At 42.5% G+C, this 17,240-nt stretch overlaps 1 protein-coding gene across 3 annotated transcripts in view; it reads left to right on the forward strand.

Annotated features, from left to right (window-relative positions):
* nkain2 (sodium/potassium transporting ATPase interacting 2) overlaps nt 1-17,240 on the forward strand; it is a 109,322-nt gene that overhangs the window by 69,348 nt on the left and 22,734 nt on the right. For all 3 annotated transcript variants that reach the window (XR_014888458.1, XM_085245797.1, XM_085245795.1), the window contains exons 4-5: nt 2,000-2,200; nt 16,789-16,849. Coding sequence is in view for 2 of the 3 variants with exons in the window: in XM_085245797.1 (XP_085101923.1) it covers nt 2,000-2,200; nt 16,789-16,849 (262 nt within the window). In the remaining variant the exon portion in view is untranslated. The remainder of the gene's footprint in view (nt 1-1,999; nt 2,201-16,788; nt 16,850-17,240) is intronic.

Consider the following 17,240-nt stretch of genomic DNA (forward strand, 5'->3'; position numbering starts at 1 on the left):
TATGATGTTTTTTTTCTTTCTATATCTTAGTATAAAGATTTATGGTGCTTTTAAAGAGCATTAGGGCCTCTCATTCGGCTAATGGCGAAGTAACACATGGACAGACGCCCGTGTGGTTCGCATGGTTGTCTGTTTAATGATCTATGCCTCCTCTTGCTAAATGGAGTCGTTAATATGTGCATTGTTTAATCCGAGACGACAATCATAGCTGATTCATTGTGCGTCTTTGAGGCTTTTAGAAAATGTAATGACGAGGAGCCTCTACAGATGCTCCACACTGGGCCCGTTTCAGCGTTGCTGAACTGAAATGACTTACCACAGAAAATGTAAAAGTTTAGAGTTTGTTCCATCAGTGAGGGGACTATTCATGCTTATTTGGACATAAAGTGTGACAGCTGCTTTCTCTGTTTTAGGTAATTAACAAATCTGTACGATATAAGGCAATCCTGCCTCATATGAGTACACGCTATCAGACTGTAGCTAGTGGCTTTGTGATGTTGTGCAGTTATGTAGGTAAAATGCTGACGTCAGCTGCTAGCACGCTTACCGTGTTCTCTTCTTGCAAATTAGCATTACAGTAAGTTGCCGTTTAACTCTAAACACAAAGTACGACACAACAGTGGTGCAGTTAGAGCTGGAAAGTTTTAAATCAAAGTGGCAGCGCAGTAAAGGTCTGCGAGCGAAAGTCATCCAGAGATGTAGAAACCTGCTGCTGATGCTAGAAGAAAAGTTAAGGAATCGCCAGTCATTAGGGCTCTTCCACTCAAATGAGTTTCTGCAGTTTTATGGAAATACATGGCAGTATGTGAAAAGATAATTAAATCTGGGTCAGAGTGGTATAGTGAATGATGTTGCTGACATTTATGGAGCCACGTTGGCAGTGCAGCTATAAACCCCCACAGTAAAGTTAACGCTCTAGTGACCCTACCATAAACCTAACCTTAAGTTTCAGATCATAAAAAAATGACTTTTTTGTGTGTGTGCATGTGTGGTTTGGGGCCGGGGGGGCTTTTAATGTGTTTTAGTGAGTATTAGTGAATATTTATTCCTTCGTCCCATGATTAGCAAGGCAAAAATCACAGATGCTAATTACTGATAGGTTGGTTCTGATTCTGGTTAAGTTTCCAAGTCATCATTGTCATAGTGATAATGATGACAGTAGCTGCATGTGCACAATTCACATCCAGGCCCAGAATCACTGGAATGACTTTTTATTAGGTACGCCTTGCTAGCACCAGATTGGACTACCTTAACTCTTCGTGGCACAACAAGTTGCTAGAAACATGGCTCTGAGATTTTGATCCATGTTTACTTGATAGCATCACACAGTTGCTGCAGATTTGCCGGCTGCATATCCATCATGCAAATCTCCCACTCCACCGCATCTCAAAGGTGCTCTATTAGATTGAGATCTGCTGGCTGTGGAGATCATTTGATTACACTGAACTCATTGTCATGTTTAAGAAACCAGTTTAAATGATGCTCAGCTCGTGCACAGGAAGAAAATATTTCCACTACGAAGCAGGATGGTTCCACGCTTTCATGTTGTTTATGCCAAATTTGCCCTTTTCTCATCTCTAAAAGATGGCTGTGTGGGAAAATCCCAGCAGATCAGCAGCTTCTGAACTACTCTGACTGTCTGCCCGTCTGGCATTTGCAACCATGCCACGCTCAAATTCCCTTAAAATCACCTTTCTACCCTACTCTGACACTCAGTTTAAACTTCAGCAGGTCGTCTTTACCATGCCTACATGCCTAAATGCACTGAGGTGCTGCCATGTGTCTAAATAGACATATGCATCAATGAGCAGCTGAACAGGTATACCTAATAAAGTTGCTGGTGAGTTTAAATCTAAATCTTAGATCAAACCTCTCTCCTTACATTTCTGTCTAGCTCTCAGGGTGCAACATATTCAGACGGCCTCTTCTTTGCTCCTTGTTCGTGTTCTGTCTGAGGATGTAATCAACCTCTTTCTGTCTGTCTCTCTCTGTTTGCCAGGACTCTGACCTTGTCCTGACATTTAACCTGTCCATGCACCGCTCCTGGTGGATGGAGAATGGCCCAGGATGCAGGGTGACGCCCATCACCCCTCCTCCCTCCTGGGCACCCGAGGACCACCGATATATATCTATATCTGGCTGTCTGATGGATTTTCAGTTCATAGAGGTGGCTCATTCCTCGCTGCAGATACTCCTGGCTGTAAGTACTTGAGATGAATAAGTACAATGCACTGTAATTTCAAACTCAAGTGCCTGCATGTAGTAGACATACTCGGGGTTTATTGCTTTAAAAGGCAGTCATGACCTGCTGGTACTGTAGATACAACTGTAGCAGTTTAGAGCCGACTAAATTTGCCATAATTATGAGGGGAACATCAGGCAGCCTCCAAAGGAAAAACCTAATGCCTGTGCATTGAGTGGGCCTGCGTACAGGTGGCTGCATTCACCTATGCTTAACCTGCAACTTCGCACCACGAGAACAGTAAGGCTCTGTCCAGTGATAGCTGGTCAGTACTGGTAAAGAATATTTGGAGATAAGGAAATGGATTTAAATGAATGCAGCTGTCCACCATTAACTCTTCAAAAGTGTGCTAATCCTGTCCTACCTAGCAGATTCATCCATTCTTTTTGCATTTGTCAACATTCTTATTATTATTTCCATAGAGTTCTAGTAAATGTAATATTTTTAATAGGGTTTGTGTCTTTTTATCACATTTTCAAACCCAAGCAACAAGAGGAAAGAGTTTATGAATATTTTTCTGTCATTTCAGCGGTAGAATGACCTAGCTAGAGCTGATTAGGTCTGCTAGTGATCAAAAAAACTCCTAACACAAGCAAAAAAACCCACAAAAGAACTTTTTGTGTATGTCTTAGAACAGAGGTCCCCACCCCCGGGCCACGGACCGGTACCGGTTCGTGAGTCATTTGGTACCAGGCCGCGAGAGTTGAGGCTTTATGGTTTTCAGGGTTTTTATCGTTAACTTGGTTTCCCTGGGTCTTTTCCCGTGTTGTAGTTGGGTGTCTTATTTTGAAAGAAATATTTACGCATTACCATAGCGAGCAGAGAGGAGAACGTTACTCTCAATGTTGTTGGCGCATTTCAGGAGGACGCTGGTAATAATAATGTTACGCAATTACACAGTGAATTCGCGTTTATTTTTATATTTACAAAATACCACAGTTTTTGCCTTGGTCATATCATTTTATTTTGTTGTGTTTATCCGCCTCACCTTAAAAGCCAGTCCGTGAAAATATTGTCTGTCATTAAACCAGACCGTGGCGCAAAAAAGGTTAGGGACCGCTGTCTTAGAAAATTAAGTAAAATGAGTTAAACCATCATATTTAAGGGTGTTGTTAGATTAAAGTACATCGAGCCTTTCTTGTTTCCAACCATAAATAAATCTTTTTGATCATAAATAATTACATGGTTCTTTTATTTGACTAAAAAGAAAAAATTTGTCTATCTCTGCATTAGTTTACATGTCCAGGTAAGTATTAACATATGCGGCAATTACATCCTAGGCTTTGTACTTTTTTTGTCTGTGTATGGATATGTGACACGGTGCTTTTAAAATTGCAATTATTCAAATTATATTCGGCTATAAGTTGAACGTATTCTAAAGTGTACCACAGCCATGACAGCTCCTTTGTCTGCTGCAGCGGGTTGGGCCTTTTTAGTACCTGTTTTAGACTAAAATGAGTCTCCATTAAGTTAATAACTCATACCCTCATTAACATAGAATAGGCTGGATAAGCTGCTTTAGAAACCGTTCCTCTATCTCGGTTTTCTGCCTGTCTCTCTGTTTTATTTCATTTTTGCAAACGTGATAGTTTTCCTCTCTGTTTCTCTCTGCCCTCAGTATTTCTTCCTCTCCTGCACTGTCAAACTGTGATAATTAGGAGGATCAGAAGAGAGAACATACAGAGAGAAGTAAAAAGCGAGAATGAGGGAGGCCTGCCACTTCTCATATCAGTTTCCTCTGTACTGTAGCTCTGTTTGTACACATACATTCAAATAAGGAAGTGCACGCAATAAACAAGTCAGAGCTTTAATGCCACGGCCGTGCATCATTACGCCAACAAAGAACAGGGAAAAGGTTTCGGAAGCGAGTGACTCTCCGTCTTTTCGGTTTCATTCTGCATCTTGCTCTCTTGCAGTGCATGACTGTCCCCTTCTCATGCCTACTCTGTGTCTCTCTGACAATCGATAGTGGTGCTTATAGTGTGGCTGAGTGCCAAGCCGCCGCACAGCTGTACCACTGTCTCACTGTAATTGGTGTGTTGAAACACTGTCATGCTCCATGAGCACAAACTCAACAGTCTGACAGGTTCACCAGGCGACCGCCAGCCTTGTTTGGTGTAATTGACTAAGTGTGGGTTAGAGTTTGCTTGAATTACACCCTAAACTAAATGACTGGTCGTTATCAGGTTGATTGTCTGAATAACCGATGCTTGGCACATAATCCAGCATTGGTCTGTTGGTGTCATTAAAGCTTCGTATTTATTGTTACTTCCTTTTCTGGCACAAAGGCTTTCTAACATGTGACTAACATTGTGAAAAAGGTGTCTTATAATCGAACTATATTGTTTTGCAAAAATCTAAATGGGACTAAACTATGGGCCAGATTTATGTATGCATTGCACTTGTGCAAACTGGGTTTTGACGTTAAAGAAAATTACTGTTATAAAAGAATCATCTGTATTTAAAAAAAGAGCGCAAGGTTACATGTAAGAGATTTTTCAGACTGACTCTGTTGGATTTCTAGGAGCATCTTTCTCAAGGGGCAAATTATAAAGCAGAGAATATTTAAATCAAGCACGCAAACTGAAACATTTGCAATGTGAAGTTTACTCCTTACTTTCTTACTGCTAATAAACAAATTATTATTGAGTATCATTATTGTTGTGTTTACATACACTGCTAAGATGGTGAAGGGTTGCTTACAAGGGGGACTGAATATGAACATATACTCAGTTACCAGTAGGGGGCTCTGTGACTAAGGATGATGGAAGGAGAGAAGAAGTGAAGTGTATGGTGAGATGTAAAATGGCGAACTACTGCTGAATATATACGTTCCATTACAAACCAAGCCGTCTCCGTTCTTCTGTCGAAACACCACAAATTGGCGACGAGGATGAGTGCATCAGTTCCGAGTCCACCATCTTTTCTTCCACATGTAGGTGAGCCGCCGATTCCATTTACTACATGGCGGAAAATATTCGACAATTACATGCTAGTAATCAATGCCACGGGAGACGCATGGCCGGATGCTAGGAAACGCGCTGTTTTGCTACACTGCTTGGGCCCGGAGGGACAGCGGTTATTCTACACGTTACCGGAGCAAGGTGATACATATGCTGACGCCATGAGCACACTGGAGAAGCACTTTGTGCCGAAAGTGAATGTCGTGGCGTGCCGTCATACATTCAGACAGCGTATGCAACGAGCGGATGAGACTGTTTCTCAGTATGTGGTGGCTCTGAGAGCGTTAGCTTCATCTTGTAACTTTGGACAAATGGAAAGTGAAATGATAAGAGATCAGTTGATCTCCAATGCTCATCTCAGCGCTGTGAAAGACAAACTGTTACTGGAGGATGAACTCACACTGGATAAGGCTCTAACTATTGCGAGCCAGGTAGAAGCAGCAGTCAAAAACGCTACTCTACTCTCCACACCCGGCTCGTGTCCGACCGCGCCTGTTCAGACAGTCGACGCGGCAAATTCCCACTCTCACCAGAGGAGAGGACCTCGCCCCGCTAAAGGCTGCACTCCAGACCAACGCAAACGGGGAGGTTCAAAGCAGCAGCAGCGGAAGTGCTTCAGGTGTGGTTCTCACAAGCACTTAGCTAATGATAAAAACTGCCCGGCTGCTTCTTCAAAATGCAATAACTGCGGGGAAAAGGGACATTTTGCCAAGGTATGTAAGTCGTCAGTCAGTGAAGTGAGAGAAGTAGTGGTTCCAGAATTGGCAGTACTGTGCGTGCAAGATGCTAAAATGATGGCAGCTATTCAAGATAAGCTTACCTGCACTGTCGACATTGAAACTGTACAAGGTGGCTCTAAGACAGTAGAGCTGATAGTAGACACTGGAGCTTCTGTGTCTATTCTGCCAGAAACTATCTACAGACAGTATTTTGCAGACTGTTCACTGGTGCGACCTAAAGTCAAACTAGTTACTTATGCTAAAGATGAGTTGGCTGTGATGGGTTGTCTGCCTGCATCAGTTGCACTGCATGCACAGAATGAAAAAGTTCCTGCTTCCTTCTACATTGTCAAAGCTGGTTCCCCGCTATTAGGCCTCGACCTCATTAGAGCACTGAACGTCTGCATCGTCGGAGGCAAAGTGGACCGTATTCAGGATGAAACTGCAGATGAGCCGGATTCGTCTAACCAGAAGTCTGCTGTGTACAATGTTGATCCTATTCCACCAGCTCAACTTGGATGTGTTAAAGGGTTCATCCATAAAGTACAGGTAAACAACAATGTGCGGCCTGTACGCCAAAAGCTGAGACGCCTGCCATTAAGTGTACGTACAGAGGTGTCAGCAGAACTCTCTCGCTTACTCAAAGCTGGCATAATTGAAAGGATCGATGCAGCTGAGTGGGTGAGTCCTTTGGTCGTGGCCAGAAAGCGAAAAAAGGAGTTGAGACTGTGTGTTGACCTTCGTGAACCCAATAAGAGCATTATTGCTGACTGCCATCCTCTTCCTCATATGGAGGATCTGTTTTCTGACTTGGCAGGTGCCACTCACTACAGCCAGATTGACCTCAGCTCAGCATACCACCAATTACCTTTGCATCCGGAGAGCCGCAAGCTGACTGCTTTCATCACTCATGAGGGACTGTTCCAGTTCACACGTGTCCCATTTGGCCTAGCATCAGCACCTTCGGCGTTCCAGAAAATGATGCAAACGGTCCTGAAAGATCTGCCTGGTGTTCGCAACTACTTGGATGACATCATCGTCTACGGAACATCAAAGGAGGTGCATGATACACGCCTGCAAGCTGTTCTCCAACGTCTCAGAGATGTCGGCCTGCAGATTAATGCTGGGAAAAGTTCCTTTTGCCAGTCACACATCACATTCCTGGGCCATGTAATCTCAAAGGAAGGCCTACGTCCAAGCCAACATCACCTTACTGCTATTGCCGAGGCTCCTGCTCCAAAGGATATGGCTGCATTGCGCTCGTTCCTGGGTTTGTCATCCTGGTTCAGTAAATTTATTCCAGATTATGCTACACTGGTGGAACCACTGCGACAGCTGCTGAAAACAGACATCAAAGTTGAACTCCAGTGGAACGATACAGCGCGTGAGAGCTTCAGTGACCTGAAAAAACTCCTTCTGGAAAGTCCCGCACTTGCCGTCTATGACCCTGACTTACCTGCTTTTATCACCACAGACGCATCAGACTATGGGCTAGGCGCTGTGTTGACACAGTTACATCCAGATCAAGTGGAGCGGGTTGTGGCGTTCGCCTCCCGAACACTGTCTCCTGCTGAAAGAAAGTACTCCACCACAGAAAAGGAGGCGTTAGCCTGTGTCTGGGCGGTGGAAAGATGGCGTACATATGTATGGGGCCGCAGATTCACACTTCGTACTGACCACCAAGCTCTTACTACCCTTCTCAGCACCAAAGGTATGAACAGAGCGGGCATGAGAATCGCACGATGGTCTGCAAGGCTGATGTGTTTTCAGTATGATGTGCAGTACCGTCCTGGTGTTCAGAATGTCATCGCAGACTGCCTCTCACGGGTTCCCCTGATGTACTCCAGCACTTACATTGATGCTGAAAAAGACCTTCTCTTGGAGATAGCTGAAGTTTCTCCTCTCTTGACAGCGACACCGTTGACGGATTTTAAAGCTGAATGTGAGGACTGCCCTGACCTTTCTCTGCTGCAACAGGTTATCCGCTCAGGCTGGCCTAAGGTGAAAAGGTCTCTCCCACCTGAGATACAGCCGTATTTCCTGGTGCGACATGAACTTGCTGTGGAATCACCGTTGGTTTTCCGGGGGACACGTCTGGTGGTCCCAAGGTCCCTGCGGGAAAAGGTGATATGCCTCGCACACGAAGGTCACCAGGGCATAGTTCGCACAAAGCAGCGGCTCAGAGAGCTTTACTGGTGGCCATGCATGGATACTCAAGTCCATGCGATTCTGTCATCGTGCTCAATCTGTCAATTGTGTGACAAAACGGCCAAAACTGCTCCTACTCCCTTACAGCCGGTTCAGTTTCCAGATGGTCCCTTTCAGCATGTGGCCGTTGACATTGTTGGACCTTTTGACCGCGGGTCGCAGGACTGCAGGTTTGCCATCACACTGGTCGATTACTTCAGCAAATGGCCAGAAGTAGCCTTTACTTCATCAGCTACTACAGACACTGTGATTAGGTTCTTGTCTTCAGTTTTTGCACGGGAGGGAAACCCTTGTGAGCTTACCACAGATAATGGACCACAATTCACTTCATCTGCCTTTGCTGATTTCCTGACGGAAAGGGGCATCAAGCACATCAGAACAAGTGTGTATCACCCTCAAGCGAACGGGTGTGTTGAAAGATTCAACAGAGTGCTGAAGGACTGTGTTCAGGCTGCACAGGTGTCCCAGAAGCTGTGGAAGCCCGCCGTGACAGAGATGCTACAGAATTACCGTGCTACAGCTCATGCAACGACTGGAGCAGCTCCGTTCCAGCTTCTCAGAGGGAGACCCATGAGAACAAAGCTAAATGTCCTGCCGTTTCCCAAAGACACAGGACAGTATGACCAATGCAGGGCCAGAGTCTCTCACCAGCAACGTAAGAGTAAACGCTACACTGATGCAAAGAGGGGGGCAAAACCTCCCCAGCTTGTGGTCGGTGACAGGGTGCGGATACGTAAACCTTTCCGAGTGGGGAAGGGAGAGAGACAGTTCACTGATCCACTGTCAGTGCAGCAACAGACTGGACTGAGCACCTTCATCTTGAGTGATGGAAAGAGATGGAATGCAGCCCGTCTCTCACTCTGCCGCGCAGAGAATGCTGAGCCGTTGCAGGCTGGTGACGAGGTTGAAAATAACACAAGAGAAACTCCTAAAAGACCTTCTGTTCCTAACAGACCGAGACAGTTACCAGCTTGGACCAAGGATTATGTTATGAAATGAGTTAAAAAAAAAAAAAAAAATGAAAAGAAAAAAAAGTGAAAAAAACACGCTTGAGCTGTTGGGTGCTAATGTTAAGTTCCATACTGCTAGTTCTGAGGTCCAAGTATAATAGAGGATTGATTTACTGTGATTTATTTGTGAGTTTTGTGACTTAAGGTTGTTAAGTTACTACAGTAACCTTAACGGTACAAGTATTCATTATAAAGGACGATTTAGGCACCATAACAAGATTGTATGTTAAGATCACGGGTATAGTTCAAACACCCAGTAATGTTATAAGTGAAATAGGTATTGAAAATGCTGTCTGGTTGCAAAGTTTACTACTGATAATGTTCTGTGCAAATAGTAATGTTGCCATACTAAGTAAGTAATACTGAGGTAGTAGAATTCTGTGAGAATGAGGAGAGATGTTGTGTTTACATACACTGCTAAGATGGTGAAGGGTTGCTTACAAGGGGGACTGAATATGAACATATACTCAGTTACCAGTAGGGGGCTCTGTGACTAAGGATGATGGAAGGAGAGAAGAAGTGAAGTGTATGGTGAGATGTAAAATGGCGAACTACTGCTGAATATATACGTTCCATTACAAACCAAGCCGTCTCCGTTCTTCTGTCGAAACACCACAATTATGATCTTTTTCCTTGATGTTTATGGCATCTCAAGCTCCCATAACATTAAAGAGTCATTAACGAAAGGCAAGAGCATGAGCCAAAAGTTCAGAAAGAGTTGAATTACATTTGTAAACTCACCTGTTTTGAAATGTCCTACTTTATGACACATTATTTAAGTGGCAAAGCATGTTTGAAAGGTGATAATGATTGGGGGTGTGCATGGATGATTGGATGACATTCGACTGAAAAAGAGCTCAGAGGACCTCATTAAAGAAAACACCAAAAAATGAACATGAACAGGTTAATCTCATTATTTGCTCTTGTCAAGTTTGAACTTACACACCCCAGGTGATTGGATCCTGGAGCAACGTTAATGGTGCTGGATCAATACTAACAGGTAATATCTGACAACCTGACAAAAAGGGGTAATGCTTGTGTTTTCAAGAATTAAAGGCTCTCGTGTTTCGATGGTGGGGGGAATCTAAATGTAGACAAGTCTGGACAGTGTGAGGAAGACAAATAGCCACTGAAGCATTGCAGCTGTCAGGTTCTTCAACACTGCATGTTTTTGTTTGTCTGGGTGGTTAGTTGGGTGTGTGATGGACTAGTTTGCTTTTCTAAGTGTCTCGCAGCAGTTGGATTTTCGTCTCCAGTTTACTGACTTCATGTGATGTAACAACTGTGACCGCAAATCTTAGTTTTTTTTTTCTCCCTACAACAGATGAGAATATTTGTCTCATAAGAAAACAACTCGTTCCACAGTCAGTCTCGTTGGGCTTTGTCCCATGGTTCATTTATTTCATAAAGTGTATATGATAAATCGTTAATTGGTTTGCTGCCTGACTTTTACAGTGAATTACTGTGTTAATTTTGAAGAGTGGACTAATTAGCTTTCTAAACTTTCAATTCCTTTACAGTTTGTTCCACAGAGTGAATATCAGCTGTACTGACGTAGAGCATAAGGCTTCTCCGGGGAGAACTGGAGCGTGCTCAGTGAAATGTAGGCCTTCAATCCCAGACGATAGCACAGTGGGGAAATGCACGAGCGTTACTTCTTTAATTACGTTTTTTTTCCCCCTCAGCGCTATTGTACATCCTAATAGCACAAACAAAGTGATAATTATATTAAACAACATTATCTAAGAGGCTGTCTGCTGGCTCCGTGGTCTAAAGTGCATGCCTGCAAGTAATTTCAGTGATTAGCATAACTTCATCTAAAGTGGAGATACTAATCAGTGAAATCACCTACTGTTGTTTTTTGTTTTCTTTCTCTGATTGGGAGGAATGGCTGCATATAGCCTGGTCCCCACACACAGCTGAGTAACCCTGTCTCTGAGACATAATCGACTGATGAAAATTACCATTAGCTATGTCGGCTTGTTTGCATGTTACAACTCTGCACAGAGAATATGCTTAAATCAGGAGCACTTAAAACCAGGGAATTGATTTTATCTTTATTCTTCACTTTGAGAAAGAGACTGGGCATTTATTATTATTATGATGGACTAAAACACTTTCCTCCACCCTTTTCAAAATATATCATTATATTGCATTCCTGCTCTTTTCATAATGTGTCCAAAGAATCCTCCTTGTTTCAACGTGGTCTTCTGACACAGTGTTCTTTTGGTCTTGTATGTATGATATTGTCATCCTTCTCCTGATGAACCACATCTCTGTTTTCTTGATGGTGTCTCTTTTTTTGGTTTTTGTTTTGTTTAAAACAAATTAAGTATTAATTAAAGCTGTAAATTTTCACTCCTGCTCTTGGTGACAAAATATAATACACCACACCCTCGCCACACCCTCAACTCCCCCAGCATTTGTTTAAGTTTTAGAGGACATCATCAGCACGTAAATAGATTTAATCCAATGGATGCGACATCTTCGTCACAACACAATTTATCTTCAGTACAATTCCACAGACAGCTGTAATGGATTTGCTCATTGGAGATGAATTCATTTCTCATCAAAGAGCAATACATCCACAACACAAGGCAAGATTAGCAGACAAATAGACAACAGCTCTATCGTTAAGATTCAGAATGAACACTGTGAATGTTATGAGAATAAAGCAACAGTGAATGGGAGGGGTAATTGGTGGTGGTGGTCATGTATTAACCTGCGGATCTACTCAGCTGGTTTAAGATCTACTTAAAAAGCACTGTGCTTCATTCAAAATGTTAACTCCTCTTCATTTCTGGTGTAGAACTGACTGCGTCACTGGGAGACTGACTTATGCATGCACGTCCATGGCATCTGTCCTTGCTTTTCTAACAGGTCTCATCCCGTGATGGTATCAGTGAATTATTGCTCTCAGGCCATGCAGAACGTAGAGTTTCCATCCTTACCGAACACCAGCTGCTTGACATTCAACTAATTTCTCCCTGCGCTCCGTTCAAAACTTCCAGGTGTTATCAGAATCACTGCTAAGGGAACATTTGGAGCATCATGATTGTAGAAAAGTATGATGATTCACTTATCTTCCTTTTGTCTAATGGGATTTCTTTGCCTGCGTAGCACACAGCGGCAATGAAAGTGATTTTAGCAATGTGGCAATGTTCCTGAGGATTTTGGCCTGTTGAAAGAAAAACAAAGACCTGGTAAAAGTTCAGATATCCTGACAATGCACTGCCACTGACATTTACTTTTCCTTTGGCGCCACTAGAGGTTGATATTTGTGGTTTTCCATATCATTTCTCACCCCAGCTCACAGAACCTCTCATATAGCTGTAGACTCTTAGTGCAAGATTTATTAAGCAAGAGCCCGGAAAAAGTGCAGATGGAAGTTGAAAGTTCTTTGGGTGATCCACTACCATCTATGATCACAGATGGAGCTAGTTTATTCAAGTGATAACAACCAAAATCTAGCAGGAGTTTCTCCAATTAGCAGATTGTAAAGCAGACAGACCAACTAATAACACTTGCACAGCTTGCTACTTATAATCTGACAGACACAGCTAAGTGTTTGCTTAGGTTTTTGCTTATGAACAGCATGAATAGAATGGTGGACAAAATCCTCCATCAGGGGTGTTTTGACTCCTTCTCTGGCTAATTTCTGACATCTCAAATTTCAGGATTTATACGTAGAAAAGCGGCTTCACTGCAAACAATTTAGCCATTTAAAAGGAACAGAGATATGCAGATATGGCTCTAAACATTTGAGCTATGAGCTGCTCTTAAACTGTTATTATGCACTTGTACTTATAACCACTACCAGGATGATGTCAATAGAAAATTAGGTAAGACATGATTTTTTTTTCTGTATCAAATAATGGTGCAATTAGCTAGAAATTGCCAACTGCAAGCCTTGATATTCATGTTGTATGACTTTTCTTTCTCTTCTTTCCATAAAAGAGGAACTCATGAATGGGAATCTACAAATACATGTGGAGCTCACTGCACGTCTTTATTAAATATCATTAGTAAATCTTACATCCTATTATTTTGTACTTTGGGTTTATTTGCAGATTAGTAGTATTGACAACTTCACACTTAACAATCACACCTGTGGGTAGCTGAGTCCAGGCCTTGCCAGATAATGGCATTTACCATCGCAACACCCCATTTCATTCTTACTTCATTTAATAAATTAATTGAATCATTGTTAACATGGACTAATCTGTTATAAATGCCAAATGGGAGCCGTAAAACAAATACACCAAGAAGAAGAGTTGAGATTAAAAACATGCACGTGCATGTGTATCAGCCACTCACAGACACTGTGAAACTAGGAGGTGTAACTGCAGTGCAGGAAGGCCACTTTGCCATCGTTATCATTGCAAACATTTGTTCAGAACACTCTGTTCAAGCTCTGAAGGGGAGAAATGTTGCAGTCAACTACATCGAAGCGGGAAGAACATGCATATCTCACAATTTATCACCCATACCATTACTTTTCTCTACCTTGGAATAATGCAACTAGGTTTTACGGACTTACTGTTGCATAACTAACTACATTTGCAGTGTTTACCATGGCAACAGGCATTCGATAAACGGTATGTTTAAGAAATGGGACAAACTCCTGCCTCCTGGGATTGCATGCGCCCTTGTGCTCATAAAACCTAATAAGAATAAAGGGCTTCTGCTCTGAGTGAGGTGCACGGTGCTGTGCGGCGAAATGGTGAGCTTGTACAAGTTATTGCTTGTCAGGCTGATCAGGGGCAGGGATCCTGTCTGAGTTGATGCTGAAGTGGTGCTTTTTCCATTTCCACTCGTCACACTGAACATCGCTCAGTAACTAGGAAACCTAAATCCACAGACAAAATGAAAAAAAGGAGCCAGAGTCTGTCTGAGAAACCTGGGGGTATAGCTCACTAAAAGGCAGAAAGCATGTACTGTGGAGAAGCTAAAACACCGTATTTCTTTCTTTTTACAATCCCCGATTAAAAAAAAAAGTTGATTTTAGAGAGGCCTAGTTTCTGAGAAGTAAAGATGGGCAAGGTTTTACCAATCTGCAAAAAAATTGTGTCTTTCAATTGTTGAACACTTTCAGAATAATGTTCTTAGTGGATCGCGGGTGCTGAACTGGTCGGCCTGCGATCCACTAAGCCCAGCAACTACTCTTATCAGTTCCCAGATGGTTACAGACTGTCAAAAAGAGGTGATGCTACAAACTGCTAAACATGGCCCTGTCCCAATGTTTTGGAGACATGTTTAAAATGACCTCTTTTTTTCCTTAAAATGGTACATTTTCACAGCTCAAACATTTGATGTGATTTCTATTCTTGTTTGTGAATAACATAGGTGTTTATGAGAGTTGCAAATCATGCCATTCAGTTTTTATTTATACACACACCTGTTTTGTAATTGTCTGTGAGTTGTATCTTACACTGACAATGTGTTTCTAGTTGGTTGCTATTGGCACTTTTTAATCAAAATCTTAGTCAAAACTAAAAATGTGGTTTGGAAGTGTTTGGCCCTGCAAAACCTAAAATAACAAATATGCTATTTTCCAGGGTTCATGAGCAGGAAAGTCCAAATATAACTGCAGGGATCAAACATAGACACACCCAGAACTCCAGCAATAAACAAGATAAGGAACACACATGCTTACAGCCCCATAGCTAATATTGGTGAACCCCAGCTATCTTATTTGGATTTCTTGACTCCAGGACGAGATATAATCAGACTTATTGTAAACAGGATATTATGTTTATATGCAGCAAACACCAAAAACGGAATACTTGAGTTTCACGAATATTAACAGGATATTGATGTGCAGAGAAACGTACTCCGTCACAGCTAATCAGAATGTTCCCTATCGCGGGGCGGGCATGGCTCTCCGCTCCCTGTTCAGTCGCGCTAACACAACTGCACCCAAAAGTCATTTTCAGAGCCAATGAGCCTGCAGAAGAAGACAGAACAAGCTCCCGATCATTGGTGGAAAACTCCCTAAACTCTTCATAGTCTTTTAAGCAACATTTTGACTTTGCAATGCAAAAAGTCTGCTTCAAGTGAATACTAATATAAAAATCATTTCAAGCTGGATTGGCGGCAGACAGGAGACGCAGCCTGAGGTCGAGGTCATCCTAATCTTTGAAATGATGCTGTCAGTAGTACCGACAGCTGCGATGTTGTAGGACGTAAACTTATCAGCATCTTTGACCAGTGGATATTTCTCATGGCATATCTGCTGCACAAAGCACATTTGTTTTCTCATCAGTTTTGATCCCCCCGCTGATACCGGCAGCAGTTTCCTCCTCCTGTATGTGGCTTAGCTTTAAGTAAATTCATCTACCGCGCAGCGAAACACTGTATTCCTGACTCATTTCCTTGTGTGAGGCAGAGGAGAGAGCGAGTACAAGGTGGAAGGAAATGGGATGTATAATGGCAAGAGAAAAAGGAAGAGAAGCTGGAAGGAATAGTCAGTGTGAGAAACGGAGGGGAGCTTTGGGAGCTGAACATTATTTAGAGTAAATGAGGTCAGGACCTTGAGATATACACTGAATCTCAAATGTAGCTCCTCACATTTGCAGCTAGCTGAGTGTTTATGCGCTTGTGTGTGTGTGTGTGTGTGTGTGTGTGTGTGTGTGTGTGTGTGTGTGTGTGTGTGTGTGTGTGTGTGTTGGCATCCGTCCATGTAGTCAATAGAATACCAACCAGGTCAATGTCATTTTCCCAACACTTAAAGCCATATTTCAGCAATAAGTCCTCTTTATTCAGGGTAATAGGTTAAATTAATGCCTCATACAAACACACGTGTATACCTATTTTTCCTCCCATCCCACGTTTTATCTCTTCCCTCCATCCTCTTCTCCTCCTCTGTCATCGCGGGGTAATAAGGTCACTAAAATCCCGACCTTACATCGACTGCACCTTCCTGCATCTTTGCTCCAATCGGCCACCTCCTATCGGTCTCCTAGGAAACAGACAGCCAATGGGAAAGCAGATCAGATAGCAAAAGGTGTTTTGCTGGTGTGGATTGCTGTACCACAGTCTAAACATAACCCACACAGATACACACATGTTTAATGTAAGCTTCTCCCTGTAACAATCACAGCACAGAGCTGCAGCATCCTTTTTTGATTGTTTGGCCCTCATTATTTCCAGGTATGTGAATGGCTTCAAACGGACATGACATGATGAGATGGAAGACTGTGAGGTTCACCTCTGGTTGTACGCTTACAAAGCCCTACCCCACAGCGGTGGTGTAAGGTTTTCATTCTGATGATAATCACAAATGTAGCATTATCTGCCTTGACTTTGTAAGCTAGAGTTATTGCTTGTGACCGAGGCAATAGACGGCACATGTTTACCCACAGCATGTGCATTAAAACAGTGTCTGTGGAGCTCTAAAACCATGAAAATTTGGGATAACCTTGTGGTTGTCATTGAAAATATGTTTTTGCACACACACACACACAGCGCTCTATTTTGGAGCAAAATACCACAGTGCTGTTCCGCTCCACTTCCACCAACACCTGTTTTCTCTGTCTGTTCCAACTATTTGTTCACCCTCACATGTTTTCCGCTTTCTCTCTGTGTTGCACAAAAGAGTAATGTTCCTCTATTTTTTATCTTTTTTCCTTTGTCTTTGTCTCTAGTTGGTGGGGTTTATCTACGCCTGTTACGTGGTCAAGCTTATTTCTGAAGAGGAGGATAGCTGTAAGTACACAGTCACACACCTGCAGTCACATGGTCATACACGAAAAATACCTTGAAAGCAAAATTATGTTTTTGTTTTTTGAAACTTACATAATCCTCTATTTAAATGAGTACTTTCATCTCTTTTAAGTGTGTGCGAGGAATAAATGATTACATATGGGGAGTTACATTGAGATCCACAAACAAAAGTTATAATTGATTCACATAAAAATATGCGACTTCTGAAATATCAATCTTTTCAACATTCATTAAATACCTGCAGAATCGCATCTGCGGGATCCATATGAGTAGAGGGAGTTGCAAGTATTTACACGAGTTGCACAGCAGCTGTGACTTTATTAAATATTTCAAACTATTAATTATCTCTAACATGGAGACAGGATTAGTGAGA

This window comes from Mchenga conophoros, linkage group LG15 (genome assembly GCF_057382185.1).
Source record: "Mchenga conophoros isolate Kocher_MC1m ecotype Shallow Benthic linkage group LG15, M_conophoros_male_GT1.1, whole genome shotgun sequence".
NCBI lineage: Eukaryota > Metazoa > Chordata > Actinopteri > Cichliformes > Cichlidae > Mchenga > Mchenga conophoros.